The following is a 15203-nucleotide window of genomic DNA, read 5'->3' as shown; positions in this document are numbered from 1 at the left end:
GACGGCCATACCAGGCTGGGCGGGCTGCCTTCCTTCTGCCCATAGGCCCGCCACAACTTGCCTGCTGAGCTCACCGCTCTCAGCCTGCTCCCTGCTCCTGCCCCCTTACACCCCAGCAACCGGCATGGTCCCCGCAGGTGGCGGGCTCCTCCCGCACAGCCCGCTTCCAGGATAGCCCGTGTCTCGCCCCCCGGGAGCAGCCGGACACCCTGCACCAGGCCCGGGATGAGAGCGGCGGGCACAGCCAGGCCTGGCTCGGAGGGCGCGGCACTGCAGGTGCCGGCCGCCAGCTGGGGGCACAGGTGCCAGGAGGCCACGGGCACCCCGGAGCCAAGGCAGCAGTTGAGGGGCCCCAGAGGGCACAGCCCTGCCTCCCCTTCCCAGCACATGCCTCTGGGCTTGCAGGGAGGTCCAGGCTGGTGCCCAGGGCAGGAGCTCAGACCCAGAGCAGTCCGGGCACACAGAATCCCTGGCTGATGGAGGGGACGCTGAGGAGGAAGGAGGCACGCCGGGAGTCAGAGGCCCTAGGCCTGCCCCCAGATTCTCGGCCCCACAAGAAGCGAGGGTAAACTGTGGACCTTCGACTCAGGGAACAGAATCAGCCAAGCCCACAGCCCAGCCTCAGACTGGAGGCCCCAGCCCATTCTCACTGGTCTCCTCCCATGTGCTTGGTGGGCAGTGCCACAGCAGGCTCACCCACACAGGGAGTGTGTAGCGCTGGGCACTGGGCAGGTACGGTAGGGCCTGGTTCCAGTGCCTGGTTCCTGAGGTGGCAGGCAGGGGTGGAGGGCAGTCCCTGCAGTGTGGGCACAGGGAGAGGGGAGTACCCAGTGCAGGTCCAGGCGGGAACCGGCTTGGGGAGGTGCTGACCTGGACCAGCTTCTGTGTCCACACCCACCAGTGTGGATGGCGACTGCTCTGCACCCACCCCCTCCAAGCTCAGGGTCAAGCCCCACAGCCCTGGCCCTGGTAGTTCCACCCATTCACATTTGCCTCCCTGGGGAGGCACCACAATGCATGGCAAGTGCCCAGCTCTGCTGGTGTCTGAACTCTGGTACCAGTGGACCTCTGCATGCTGCCTACCTCTGGAGCCCCAGATCCCCATCGGTGGTGGAAATGGTTCGGCGTGTAGGGGGCAGGCACACACAGCAGGAACAGAAAAGAGTTTGTGACGTGGGGGACACAGGCAGTCTCGTCACCCGGCAGCCCTGGTGTAAGGCGGGGACAGACAGGGCCCCACCAAAGAGGTAGGACAAGGTCACAGTACGTCCTGGGCTCCAGAGGCAGCGGGCAGCCCATGGGCATGAGAAGGAAGGAGGCAGTGGGCTGAGGGCCAGGCCTCCCCAGAGCCCCCAAGCAGTGGTTCTAAAAGCGGGACTGTCTCCAGGCATGAGTGGACCCGTCTCCATGCATGAGAAAGGTCAAACGGAGTGATTTGGGTTGAAATTGGGAAGCAGGCAGATGTCACCAGGGTCCCAAATGCAGCTCAGGCACCAGCTGTGCACCAGGCCTCCCTGATGCACACAGCCCCTTGTTTCGAAGTGTTTCCTCTGTGCTGAGGGACCAGGAGGGAGTGGGCTGGCCAGGCTGTGGATTCTGGGGTTCTGGCGCCCTCACAGCCCCTCCGGGGTGGGCAGGAGGAGGGGAGACAGCCTTTGGGGGACTGGCAGTCCTTTGGCCTCCGTGACCCCAGCTACACAGTGGGGGGTGTGAGTCCTGGCACTGGGGGTGCTGAGGGTCTCAGGGGTGGACCAGGGCAGGGTGGCCTCCCAAGGCCTCACTGGGGCAAGGCCACAGATGTGTCCTGCTTTCTGGTGGCCTGGCAGCTCAAGGCCCAGAGCCTCTGTGGTCACGTCGGGGTTGCGTCTGAGCAGAGGGTCCCCCTACCTGCCCACAAGCACTGGGACCCGAGTGGTGCGCAGCACAGGCAGAGGTGGACATGCAGCCCCGGCTTTGCATAGAGGTGTGGGTGTGCTGACCGGGGCTTGCCTGCTCAAGGGGAGGGGGTGAGAACGGAGGACGTCCGTCACTGGTGGCTGTTCTGGTGTCTGGCCAGGGCCTTGCTGGGTGGCAGGGGTCCGTGTTAAGTGGTGCAGCCCCACAGACTGCATAGGGGCTGCTCAGGCCTAGCAGATCCCCAGAAACTGAGTCACCTACTTGCCTAGACCGGCAAAGGCAGGCTTTGTGCCAGGGCCAGGCTTGACCAGGCAGTGTGGCCCAAGGGCAGAAGGACAAGGTAACCAGAGAGGCCAGGCCTGAATGAGTCACGGTCGGCCGGTGGAACGAGTGACAAGGGGACAGTGCCCAGCGCTCTCCGACGAGAGGCCAAGATGCCAGTGGGGCCTGGGAACACCAGCACAAGGCCCAAGAACAGGTGGGGGCCACTGGGCACAGCAGGGGCGGTAAGGGGGCATCAGGAGCAAGATGTAAGACCAGGAGGGCCGGGTCCCTGCAGGGGGACAGCTGCATGGGGGGGACCCCCGGCCCCTCTGCTACCAGGAGGGTCAGCCCCAGAGTCGGCCACTGCCGGGCCTGAAGCCGCGAGGGGAGGGCCTGCCTGTCGTGTGTCGCCAGCCACAAAGGGACACCTGTCCTGGGCAGGGCCTGGCCACCAAGTGCAAACTGTCCAGCTGAGGTGGCCTGGAGGACAGAAGGGAATGGCCGGGCCAGTGGGGTGGCAGTGGAGGGCAGGGACTCTGGGGACAGGGTTGGGGTCAGAGTGGAAGCACAGAGGCCAGCAGGCCAGGACAGTCGCTGAAAGCCACTGACCAGCCTGTCAACACAGGACCACCTGCCTCCCAGGAAGGACAGCTGGTTGTGTCCCCAGGACCCTTCCTCTGAAGGGCATGCCCGGTGCCAGCTGCTGGGCTGGGGAGCCAGGGCCCCCTTGCCCCTCCCAGGAGGCCTGGGGGCGGGGCATTAGTGGCCATGGTGGCACTGGCCAGGGCCACAGAGCTGCGGGTCCCTGGGGCCTGGGTGGAGGAGGGGACAACCGCTAATGGGTTCCAGGAGGTCAGCTGTGAGGGGCCCACAGACCCGTAAACTCTTTATTGGTGTCTCAGGAGGGGAAACCCGGATGTGGCCGTTTATTTATTTTGGATTTCACTTTTCTCTTCTCTTTTTAACATGCACTTCCAGGAGTGTAACTGGATTTTTAAAGAAACAGGACTTCCTTTTTAGGTGGAGGGAGCCTCCTGTTTTTCTCAGTCCTGAAGAAGAAAGGAATTTTTCTGTTTGTAAGGCTTCGGCCACCAAACCCACATCTTTACCCTCAAGACTGGTGTGCCATGTCTCAGGGCCCCTCAGGACCAGGCCTGCTGCAGCCCCGAAGGCCCAGAAAGGAGGTGGGGCCTGGGATCCAGCTGGGCCGGGCTGCCCGCTGAGACTGCTGCTCCGCCCGACCCTGCTGGAACAGGGAGGTGGCCTACCGGCAGGACCCCAGGACCGGCGCAGCAGGGGGCGGGGGGCCCTGGCTCCAAGAGCACCCAGGAGGCATGCCCGGGGGTCGGGCCCTTCCTCCAAAGGACCACCCACCGGGGTCAGAAGGACCTCCCTCACCTTCCTGCTGAAATGTGTTTCCCGGGTCCCTGGTGGTTAACCCCCAGCTCATCTCTCCTGCCCTGTGACTAATGTCGGGGATGGGTGGCCAAACGGGTTCTACTCAGCCAGTGGCAGCACCAGGACACATGGCAGGAACGGTGGCCCGAACAGCATGGGCTTGGTGGGCGCAGGTCAGCAGGGCCCGGGAGTGGGCCACAGGCCTGGAGTGCAGGGCTGCCCGGCTGGGATCGGGCCCCATGGCGGAGGAATGGTTGTAGCTCCTGCCCTGCTGAGGCCATGCTGGGGCCCCGCTGGCCTGACGCAGGTGGGCACCTGACCCCCTGCTCCTCGCTGGGGTCTCACCAGGGCTGCAGATACCTGGGGTCCAGGGCAGCACCTCCCCAACACCCGGCAGCTCTTGGGCCTCCAGAGCCCTCCCCAGAGGCACCCTGTGTGCCCCCCAGATGAAGCCTTGCCAGACCCCTGACCCGAGCCGGGAGGCCTCTACTTCTGTCACCCGGGCTCTTACAGATGGAGCCAGAGATGATAAAGGAAGAGGGGCCCCAGCGAGGCTGGGGTCTGGGGGGAAGCAGTGGAGCCAAACCCCGAGCAGCACCAGGGCACAGAGGAGACCCTGAGGCAGGGCCAGCAGATGCAGGTTAGCGCCCTGGAGCCCCGCACCCCAGCCTTGGGGGTTGCCCAGGGGTAGGGATGTCCAGGTGGGTGTGGGCCCCAGAAGGGCAGGCCCGTGGGCCCGTCTCTCGCCACACACACACAATGTGCACCCTCAGAAAGGGCAGGCTGGACCATTCCTACACAGGGAAGACCTGGGGGCACCACCCTGGACACCAGTGGTGGCCCCTGGGGCACTCCTTAGGTCCCAGGCAGAGGTGGAACCGGGGCTCCGTGGGCCTCCTGGTCTTCTCTCCAATACCCTGTGGAGCAGTAGGATGGCCAGGGGCCTAGTGAGCCGGTATGGGGACCAGAAGAGGGGGAGGATGGGGCGCACAGGGCCGGAGAGGCCTCTGGGGAGCTCCAGGAATTGGTCAAGAGTCAGCCGGTGCTGCTGCTGGGACCCCCAGTCTGGCCAGTAGGAAACCAGGAAACCGCCCACCCTGGGGGTCTGTGGGTGGTACTCTACCCAGATGAGGCCCATGGCTGGATGTTTACACTGAACCCCAGGTCCAAACCACAAGCAGAGGGCACTGGGGCACCTGAGGCCTGGGAAGGAAGAGCAGCCTCCAGGGGAGAGCTACACACCTTGCAGGATTCTTTGCAGCCCTCGGGCAGGCGGGCAGCAGGGAGATGCCCAGGTTCAACCCCCAGGTCCAGACAGCAGAGCCGGAGCAGGCCCACGACCAGCAGCTCCAAGAGCTGGCTGCCTAGTGACAGCAAGACCTGGCCTCGAGGCTGAGCAGCCGCCACGAGCCAGGCTGCAGGCCCCATAGGCCCCCGTGGTCCAGAGCAGACCTGGCAGCAGAGGGTGAAGTTCCTAGAGAAGCAGGTGGGGCCTGGACCCCAGTGCCCAGCAGGTGGGCAGAGGGCAGGTACAGACGGATGTGGCAGATCTGCCTGGTCTGGCCTGAAGTCCTCCAGCGGGAGGCCCAGCACTGCTGCCCAGGGCCCCAAACCACCCGTGGGGTGCTTACCCTTCCACCTGCCACTCCCCTTCCCCACTGAGAGGCCTGACAAGGATTCTGGGGCAGGTCACACTCCCTGAGCCTCCACCGTTGCCCCCAAGACAGATGGTGAGGACAGTCCCTGGGGCAGAGGTTGCTGCATGTGAAGTGCCCAGACAGTGCCGGGCATGTGGCAGTTGCAGCAATGGTGGCCCCTGCACCTGCCCTTCAGAGTCAGTGTGTATATGGCAACAAGGTGGTAACTGCCAGACACTGGCAGTACCTGAGTTGTACACATCTGCTCTGCACACACCTGTGCTGCACACACCTGAGCAGCACACACCTGCGCTGCACACAGCTGCACACTGCTGGGGCTGACCTGGGTTCTGAGCATCAGAGACCTGGGAGCCACCTGGTCAAAACCTTCATTTTACAGATGAGGCAACTGAGGCCCAAAGAGGTAAAGTGACTGCCCAGTGTCACCCCCGGGTTGGTGTCCCTCAGCCCACAAGCCACATTTGCTGAGTTTATAAGCTAAGCAGCACTTACCTGCATGCATGGCACTCGGAGTGTGTTCACGCCTGAATGGAGGGGGTCCAGCCACTGTGAGTGTGCAGAGCGCCGCCACGGGCAGTGCTCCCGAGGACACGGGACTGTGCGTTCCCCAGCTGGCTGCTAGCGAGTCTGTCTGTCTGCCTTGTGTTTCTCTCCCATTCACACCACCTCTCCTGGAGCCATGGACTGTGTCCTCTCAGCCCTTTTCCACAGCCAGGGCCACCACCCGCCTGAGCTCCTGCTCTGTCCCCAGGTGGCCAACCTGAAGGAGCAGCCGGACCAGGAAGTGCAGCGGCAGTGACAAGCCGAGGAGTGCGCCAGAGCGGCCCCTGCCACAGCCCGGCACCAGGGCCCGCAGGGCCTCGCTGGGGCCCAATGCCCCGTGCTGCTCAGGGACGGGCCGAGCTCAAGGGGTTTGCGTGGTGCTGGCAGCCGCTGCCCAGAGCCCACCACTTACGCCCTGGGAGCCCTCCTCTGGGCAGCAGGCACCCTATGAGTCCCTGAACACGGAGCTCCCCCAGCCTGCGGCTGGCGCGGGCCACACCTCAGGACACCCCTCTCTCACTCCTCCGCAACTGCAAAGGCTGCCTCACAGCCCCACCAGGCCTGGCACTCAGCTTCCGCTTGGACGTGCTGCCCGGCCAGGCCCTGGTGGCCAAGCCGCATCAGGCTGGCTGCCGCAGCCACAGGCTCTGTAAACACAGGGAAACACGTGGAAAACATTTCCACCAACTAGAGCCAAAAACATAATGTCCTGTGCGGCCCAGCCACTGTCCCCACATCCAGAGGCTGCAGGGCCTCCCATGTCCAGGAGCCACAGGCCCAGCTCGCGGCAGGGCTGGACACGGCTCAGCATCCAGTTGGTGACTGGCTAGCTGCAGGCCTTCAGGGGCCTCCCACCCTCCCAGCCTGCGAACTTGGGGAGCACCCTTGCCGCCGCATGCCAGTCACTATGAAGACAGGCACCGCTGTTTGGCCGCGTGTGCCCGGTTGCTGCTCTGGCCCACACGGCGCTGCCAGGGGCTGGGGCTGCTTTGGGCGCCTCTCCAAGTGGCCTCTTTCATTTGTCAGTAAGTCTGCAACATTGCAGGCACCAGCTGGCCCAGTAAGTCCCTGTGTGCCCGGCACCTGGCCTGCAGCGGCTCCTCCCGCTTAACTCCTGACACAGCCTCAAGGACTGGCCAGGGCAGGAGGGGTGCGGTGCTCCTGGCGCCCACCCACCACAGCCTTCCTAACCGCCTGCCTGTCTGTTTCAAGAGTCACTGGGCCTTCAAACAGGCCGCCTGTCAGACCCTGCTTCTGACTGAGTTTAGTGACCGGTTCCCTTCCTGCTACGCCATGTGCAGTTCCCTGGGGAGGACCACTGCCCCCAACCCACCTGCCCCCCAACCCACATCGACAGCAGAAGGCACTGAGGGCTGTCAAGTGGCAGGGAAGTGCCCGAAGCCAGAGCCTGGAGCCCCACCCTGTTTCCCTGCGCCCTGCTGTCTCTGCTGTCACACCTCTGGGACTCACACATGGATCAAAGAGGAGCACACTCCCAGTGGCAGCAGGTCGGGTGACGGCTCACTGTTTTTTCTGTGAAAGACCCCCGAATTTGGCCAACACACTGGACAAATGTTGGGTTGCCCCAGCTGCTCATGGGAGACACCCAGAGTACCTGTGAGGTCCCTCAGATTGGTATTTCATGACGGTTCTGTCAACGTAGGAGATACTAGTTTTACTTATTCAACATAAAGCCTTGCTTAGGAAAAGGAGGATTTTTGCAGTGGAAATAAATTGGTGTTCCCTTAAGCATTTCCAGCATGGGGGCCACTGCGTGTTAGATCCCGACAGCTCCTGGGGAGCCCGGACGGGCCTGGCTCTGCTCCGCACTGTTCACAGCTGAGAGGGAGACTGGGCCTCCACAAGGCCTTGCTTCTAGACGGTGGCCACACAGCCAGTCGGCCAGAGTTCAGAGTTAGGCCAGGGCCTTGCCCACCCCATCTGCCCAGGGAGGCTGGGGCCCAGGGTCCTGTTGAGGAGTGGACAGACAGGCCAGGTGGCCTGAGCGAGGTGAGGCCAAGGGCCCAGGCCTGTGCGCACACCACCAGCATCCCACCCTCCTAGAGGTGAGGCCCAGGGAGGGCTGGGGTGGGCCAGTCTGAGCGTGCAGGGGTGCTGGGCAGTGGCCCATGCCCTCCCCAGAGTCGGAGAGAAGGCTCACAGCTGCTTCTCCCCCACCATTCCACGTGGAGGCCCATTCCCTGTAAGAGGCCCCCTTGGTCAGTCGGGAGCCATCGGCCGAGGAGGGGAGTCCCAGCTTGGCCCCTTCAGCCATGAGATCCCGGACAGGACTTCCAGCCTTGCTCTCCTCATCTGGAAAGGGGTGACCTCACCCAGAAGGCCATGGTGAGTCCCGTATGAGGTATCACCCAGGCTGGCCCCAGGCCCACAGTGAGCGCTCAGCACTGGGGGTGGGGCCGTCATCCTGCAGCCCCTGTGGGTCTGGTGTCAAAAGACAGGCCCTACAGCCCCCGGTGGAGAGGGGCTGAGGAAGGGCAGGCGGGCCCTGGAGGAGGGCCACCTGGAAGTGCTGGTGCCGGGAGGCGGGTGGTGGTGTGCTTATGGACCAGCAGAGGACGTGATGGGGCGCTCGAGGAGACAGGTGCCAGCCCCTCAGCAGTGCCCTGGCTTTGGGAGGAGCAGGAAATGGGCTGCCCAACCCAGCTGGTGCCCTGGGGGCCAGGGTGAGGCTGCCTGCCTGCAGGAGGCAGAGGGCTGGAAGCCCGAGCCCAGCTGTGAGCTACTGAAGGCCTCTCCCACAGGGCCCTGGCTCTAAGTGTTTGCAGTGACTTTCTACTTCTTAAATAAAGCAGCAGTGGACATGAGGGAGGTCAGCATTGAGCTCCATTCTGACTGTTTCCCTAAGGTCAATGGCAGAGACCCCGTGGTAGGTGTCCAGGCGTGGGGGCTCCCTGGAACCGGTGCCCCTCCCTGCACAGGAGAGGAGCCCAGTGGCAGGGATGGGGGCTGTGTGCAGGCTGCCACCACCCAGAGCCTGATGCAGTGGACCAGCTGTGCCAAGCCCCATCCAGCCTTACAGTGTCTTGACTACCTGCCCCTCTGAGACCCACACCTCATACCTGGAACAGGTGGGGGTTTACCTGGGGCAGGAGCTCCTGGTTTCACCTACACGGAAGGACCAGCTGCTCTGGGAAGATCTATATTCGGTCAGCTGCCTCTTGGAGGGAAGAAGTTAGGAGGTGCCACCAACCAGGCCCTGCCTCTAACAACCCCACGCGGAGTCCTGCCCCAAGCCCACACCCCAGCCTTGTAGGGACAGGGACAAGCCAACTGGGGCCAGGTGCAGGCAGAGAGGACACTCCCCACCTTGCCCTGCATGGAGCTTTGAGTTCGGGGGTGTCCTGAGGTCAGGTCCGGGGTTCCCCCATCTAAACTGTGCACACACTCAGGCCCTAAATTAAAATGTCACAGGCCTGTTGGGGAGGCTCAGGTTTCCTAGCTGCAGAATATGAGCCTGCTAGATAAAACGATTTTGGTTTTGATAAATGTGGACTTTCTGTGGCAGAGACAAAGGCGCCCTTGAGTCCGGAGGGGAACCTAAAACAGCATGTTGCTGAAAAGTATTTCCTGATCATATTTTTAGCACCTGAAAAAAAAAAACATTTTTTTCTCTTTTTGCCTGTGGGGTTATTTTTTATTTCATTTAATTTTTTTGGAAATGTAATGCCCACCAGTGCTGAAGCCTCGTGTTAACCCCTGGTCTCCCAGGCTAGGCTGCAAATTGGCCCAGAGAGAAGGCCATGGAGGGGCAGCAAGGTGTAGCCTGCAGTAAGCTCGGCCTCACTGAGGCCCTCCAGTGTGGCCCAGTCCTGGGGACCTCACAAGGCTGCCTAAGGGATCCTTGCGTGGCCAGGTTGGGACCCCCTGTCTAAACCAACTGCTCCCACCACTCTTGGTGTGTCTACCAAGCACCAGGCATGTGTGGTGTGTGTGTGTGGGGGTGCTCCCAGCAGGCTCCCAGGTGGACCCCAAACCTAGGGTCCCCTGGGGCATGTGCTCAGAGGTCAGCAGAGCAGAGGAGGGTCATGTGGGTACGCACTATGTCCATATGTGAGAGAGTGTGTGAATGTGTGTGAGATTCAGTGTGTCTGAGTGTGTTTGTGAGCGTGAGCAAGTGGGGATCTCCTCTCCTCCCCAGGACCCGCTGAGAACCGCAGGAGGTGGGGATTCTGTCCCAGGGCAGCCCCTGCAGTTAGATGTCATCTCTGACTTTTTCTCTGCAAAGATAGAAGGGCTTGACCTTTCCAGCCCATTTCTTAGAACCGTGGTCGTCCCACTGTCCTGGGGTCTCCCAGCCAGAGCCTGGCCCCAGGGGCTGGCCCTTGGACAGCTGAGCAGAGTGGACAGGGAAAGGGCTGGCGCCCTAGTGTTCCGTGCAGGCTGGCCCTGGCAGTGGGTGCCTCTTCTAACACCTGCCTGAAGGGATCTAGGTAAGCCTTGACTCCCGGTCATACATTCTCACTCGGAGAAGCCATACACTTGCACTGCAGCTTAAGAATCACATTTGCTGTTCCTTTGCTCTCACTGCTAAACAACGCATGCTCGCAGAGACGTTTTAGAAAATACAGAACACAGCCAGTGTAACGCCACCCAGAACCTCAGTCGCAGCTGCTTCTCTCCCAGATCCTGCTCATCTGTGAGCATGCAGCCTTGTCTTCTGGGGCCCCAGCCCAGCTTGCAGCCCCATCACCAGCACCAGGGTTCTGGGAGGATGGTGGCTGGTGGGGGGGCACTCAGGGCCCAGGAGGCAGCTCTGCCCTGGGCCCGGGGACCCAGATATGGGCCAGATGCCAGCCCCCTGAGGAAGCACAAGTGCTCAAGGAGGGATGTCTGAGGTCAGTGGTCCCTGAGGCAGAGAGGGGCTGGGATGGCCACAGGCTGGGACACAGACTCTGAGACTGTGGTCCTGCTCCCACCCACCAGGCCCAGGGGCAGCCTCTCCACTTGCCCTTGGCCCACGTGGACCAGCTTCCTCGCTGTCAGCTGCTTTACCAGGGAGTCTGCCCGGACTGTCTTGCTGTGAGGTTCCCCTGGGCCCCTGAGCCAATTGGGAAGCCGCCAGGATTTATCCTGATGTGGCCATGTGGGGCCCAAATATGTTGTTTAACGCCCTAAAATCCCCCAGGCCAGGGCCATCCTCACATGAAACGAGGCATCAAGTTGGTGTTCCAGGCTCCTGTCGGGGGGCAGCACGGGGTTGGCCTCGGGCCCTTCTGGAAGGGTGCATCCCGGCGCTGCTCAGGCAGGGTGGCTGCCGGCTGATGACATTGTGGCAGAGGGGTAACCCTGCCGAAAGGGTACCCAGGAAGCCTGTGCCCCAGCTGAACTCCTCAGGCGGGCCTTGGTTTGTCCCTGGACAGATAGGGGCCAGGCGCCTCCTCTGAGCCAGCCCCGGGCTGGCGGCTGGGGACCCGCAGTGGAGGACGTGCCCGCCACAGGGGCAGGGCGCGCCCACGAAGCCCTCTCCTCGCCGAAGCCCGGCCCGGGGGGTCCCGAGCTCTGGCCGCGGGTCACGCCTCCCAGCCTGGTGGGTAGTCCGTGCGCCCCTCCTCCCACGAGGCCTGGCGCTTTAAGAGCCGCTCGTTTGCATGTCCCCGCCCCCGACTCCGCCCAGTCCCCGCCCCGCCCGAGGGGGCCGCCGGGCGGGTATTTAAGGCGCGGCCCCAGGGGCGGGGCAGGCCCATCGCGGTCCCGCCCGGCGCTTGCCTCGGAGGAGCCGGGGCCAGAGAGAGCGCGCCGGGCCCCGACGGCGCTGCCCGCACCCCGCCCAGCCTGCCGGCCCCTGGCGGCCCGGCCCGCCGCAGCCCCGCTGCTCCCGCTGCGCCCCGCTCCGCGTCCCCCCGCCGTTCCCCGGCGATGCCGCGCGGCGCCGCCTGGGCGCTGGTTCTGGCCGCCGCCCTGGGGCTCGGGGCGCGCGCGGGGCGCTGCGCGGTGGCCCTCGCCGACTTCTACCCGTTCGGCGCGGAGCGCGGAGACGCCGTGACCCCCAAGCAGGACGACGGCGGCTCCGGGCTGCGGCCGCTCTCCGTGCCCTTCCCGTTCTTCGGCGCAGAGCACTCCGGCCTCTACGTGAGTAGCGCCGGGCCGCGCGGGTGCCAGCCGCCGCCCGCAGCCCCGCCGGCCGCTTGGCACCGCGGCGGCCGGAGGTGGAATGAGGACAGCGCTTCCTCCCGCGCGGCCGAGGGCCAAGGCCGGACAGCGGCCCCGCCGGGCCGGGAGGGGGTGCGGGCGGCTGCCGGGTGCTGGACCCCGGCGCGGTGCGGGGAGGACCGGCCCGGAGCTGGTCCCGCTTCCCGGAGCCTCAGCCTCAGTGGAAAGGGGCCCCTGGCTGCCAAGGTCGCAGCCCCTCCCTGGGGGCACTTCCGTGGCCCCAAGTTGACACCTGAGGCCCCCTGCCAGGGGGAACCCCTGTCGCGCGGTCGAGGCAGGGCTGCTGCTTTCCGGAGGGCGGCCAGGTGGGCGGCATCCGAGGGTGAGCGGGGGCCCGGCAGGCTGTCTCCTGCGAGCCTCTCCCTCCTCTCTGGCCTCTCAGGCCCAGCCTTCCACCCCAGACCCCCAGGGGGACCTCAGGCCTGAGGGCGTCTTGTCCCCAGCCCCCGGTGGTTCCTCGGCCACAGAGGGACAGAAGGCCGCGTCACACTGCAGAGAGCGGCCTCTGTGGGCAGCCCAGACACTGGCCCTCTGGCCCTGAAGCCTGGACTCCTAGGCTGAGAAAGAGAGGGTCCAGCCTGGTGTAGTGTTACCCCAGCCACAACCTCTGCAATCTGCCAACTTCCAGCACCACCACCACTGCCCCTCTAGCTGCCCCCACCTCTGTCCGCAGACCCTCCCTCAGTGTCATCCCCTCCACCGTCCCCGGCAAGCACCCACAGTGAGCCGGGGGAGTAGGGGTTGCAGAAGGAGGGGACCCTGCGGGCAGGACTGGACAGCGGCCCTGCACACTGTGCACCCTAACCAGCACCCCCCCAACATCCTCACCCTGACTCTTCAGTACCACCTCCATCTGGAACGCAGACCAGGCTGGGGAGCACCCCAGCGACCCTGCTGAGGGGAACTCCCTGCCAGCCACTGCATCCGAGGGGAAAGGTGCCACATGGTACCTGTGGACAGCCAGGCGCGGTGTCCTCTGAGGGCAGCGCAGCTGCCAAGGAGCTGTCCTCAGCCTCAACCCCTGCCATCCACATGGCTTCCCTGCCCCGTCTGCCACCATAGCCACCAGCATCCGGTGCTCCCCACCATGACCCCTGCACAGCCTGGCAGCTGCCTGTCCCCATGCCTGTGCGGGAAGGCCTCTCCCCTGGGTGGCAGCGTTTGATATATGATGGTGGGGCCAGGAGGCAACCATTCTCTCTGTAGATGCCACCCTGCTGAAAGTCCCCCTGAGCCGGGCGGTGGACAGACAGTAGCCCTGGAGGTGCAGGGTGGGCAGGGCTGAGCTGTGCTCAAGCCCGTGGGAGCCAGGGAGGCCACACATCTTAGAAACGGGGACACTTGTGCTGCGCCACTCTAACAGAGCACGCGGTCAAAGCATTCCCTGAGCATCCTCGCTGGGCCCGACTTCCCACTGCAAGTCACAGGTGAAAATATTATTAAAACTGTTGACCCTCTTAACAGCCTCACCAAAAACATCTACCCTTGCCAACCCAGCTGGGGGAAATGGCTCTAAAGGGGAAGATCTGCCAGCAAAACATACATCTCCATAAGAGCGTTTTCCTGATATTATTTCAAAGGCATTTGAAAAACCCTTGCCCATATGGCCATAGTGAGCCCGCTTCTCCTCCTCTTTACTCAGTAGGAAAGACAATGACATCCTTGGGGGCCTGCCCAGGGCACCTTGCCTGGAACACCTCCAGTGGGAGAGGGGCAGGGCGGGAGGTCACTAGGAGTGAAGCCCGCTGAGAGATGCCAGGTGTCCCCTGCCCACAGGGCCCAGAGGAGCCCCTGCGTGCCCCTGGCTTGGACCTCATGCAGCTGTCACATCAGTAGCCCTGAGCCAGGCACCTATGTCCCTGAGCAAGGCACCCCACAGGTGGCCCCACTCTGGCCTCCACCCCCTCAGTTCCCAGCCCATCGTGAGGCAAAAGCAGCCTCGCTGAATGAATGAATGAATGAATGAATGAATGAATGGACGGCAGATGGTTGCTCGGCCGACACACCCACACATCCCACTTGGAGACCACAGCTGACCCTGCCTGAAGACCACTGCTTTCTGGGTCTTCTGCAGAAAAAGCATGCAGACCACGGCCCCACAAGGACTCCATCCTGCTGGGCATGGCACGGCCCCTTTCTCTAGAAAGCTCCCGTGATTTTGCTTCTTTCTTGTTTTGTGGCAGCTGTGCGTGTAAAGTCATAGGGTCTGAAAATGGTGGTGAGTATGTTTTATTGCTGAGATTCTGAATGCAGACCAGGCTGGAGAGCACCCCAGTGACCCTGCTGAGGGGAACTCCCTGCCAGCCACTGCGTCTGAGGGGAAAGGTGCCACATGGTGCCCGTGGACAGCCAGGCACAGTGTCCTCTGAGGGCAGCGCAGCCGCCAAGGAGCTCATGATTCCCTGTGGAAGCCCCTTAGGAGGGTCTCAGGCTACAAAGGAAGGTCTTGGTTTATTTGGCATTGAGAGCCCCCAATGGTGGCCATGGGGACCACACTGCCTCTCGGCCTCTGTTCCTTCACAAGGAGAAAGGGGTGCCAGGTGGCGATGGCCTGAGGTTGCTGTGCACCCAGAGGGGCCTGTGAGCCTCATGGGGGCACAGTAGCCACTTGTGTCTGCCGCTGAGTGTTGGTGTATTGGCCCCCAGGGACCCTCCACCATTCTCCCAGGGCCTGCTCCAGCCCCTGCTGGTCCCTCCGCACCATCTGTGACAGACACCCCCCCAACTTTAGGGCCAGTCCCAGAATGAGGGGCCCTAGGTGATGGAAGGACAGGAGCTGGGTGGGCTGGGGTCTCTGTGCAGCCCAGAGAAGAAGGGGACAGTCTATGTGACCAGAGCTGACCCTCGTGCCCTGAGGTGAGGCCTGGTTGCACACCCCACACCACATGGCTGCCCCGACAGCCTGGACTGGAGCCCTGAGGAGCCCACAGCCCAGGGCCAGTCATTTCCTCTGCAAACCTCAGTTCCCTGTCTGTGCTGCAGAGTGCCCCTGTCTGAGTGTGCCCCGGACACATGTCCGGCTGTCACTGACCCACAGGGACAGACTGGTCTGTGCAGCAGGGCCTCCTCTGCTCTGATTCGTGGAGCACCCTAGTGAACACCGGAGCCCCTGGCTGGGAGGAGAGGCTGAGGCCCCAGGCGGCAGGCCGGGTCCTCGGAGGCTTTTCCCACTGGTGCCGGGAAAGTAGGGGTTGCAGAAGGAGGTGACCCTGCAGGCAGGACTGGACAGCGGCCATGGAGGTGCATGAGTGCCCTGGCAGCTGCAGATGGAGG

At 63.5% G+C, this 15203-nt stretch overlaps 2 protein-coding genes across 20 annotated transcripts in view; both read left to right on the top strand.

Moving 5' to 3' along the window:
- Positions 1-9353, top strand: part of CROCC2 (ciliary rootlet coiled-coil, rootletin family member 2) — a 65167-nt gene extending 55814 nt beyond the window's left edge. The window contains exon 29 of one of the 4 annotated variants that reach the window (XR_012123369.1): positions 5968-6106. Coding sequence is in view for 3 of the 4 variants with exons in the window: in XM_073217804.1 (XP_073073905.1) it covers positions 5968-6218 (251 nt within the window). In the remaining variant the exon portion in view is untranslated. Of the gene's footprint in view, positions 1-5967 lie in introns of all 4 variants that reach the window. The other 3 variants (XM_073217804.1, XM_073217805.1, XM_073217806.1) reach the window with 3 other exon arrangements.
- A 2119-nt stretch (positions 9354-11472) lies between these two features.
- Positions 11473-15203, top strand: part of SNED1 (sushi, nidogen and EGF like domains 1) — a 74084-nt gene continuing 70353 nt past the window's right edge. For all 16 annotated transcript variants that reach the window (XR_005058906.2, XR_005058905.2, XM_037009580.2 and 13 more), the window contains exon 1: positions 11473-11849. Coding sequence is in view for 14 of the 16 variants with exons in the window: in XM_037009580.2 (XP_036865475.2) it covers positions 11637-11849 (213 nt within the window). In the remaining 2 variants the exon portion in view is untranslated. The remainder of the gene's footprint in view (positions 11850-15203) is intronic.

The sequence above is a fragment of the Manis javanica genome, chromosome 12 (assembly GCF_040802235.1).
Source record: "Manis javanica isolate MJ-LG chromosome 12, MJ_LKY, whole genome shotgun sequence".
In the NCBI taxonomy this organism is placed as follows: domain Eukaryota; kingdom Metazoa; phylum Chordata; class Mammalia; order Pholidota; family Manidae; genus Manis; species Manis javanica.
This window is presented reverse-complemented; position numbering and strand designations above follow the sequence as displayed.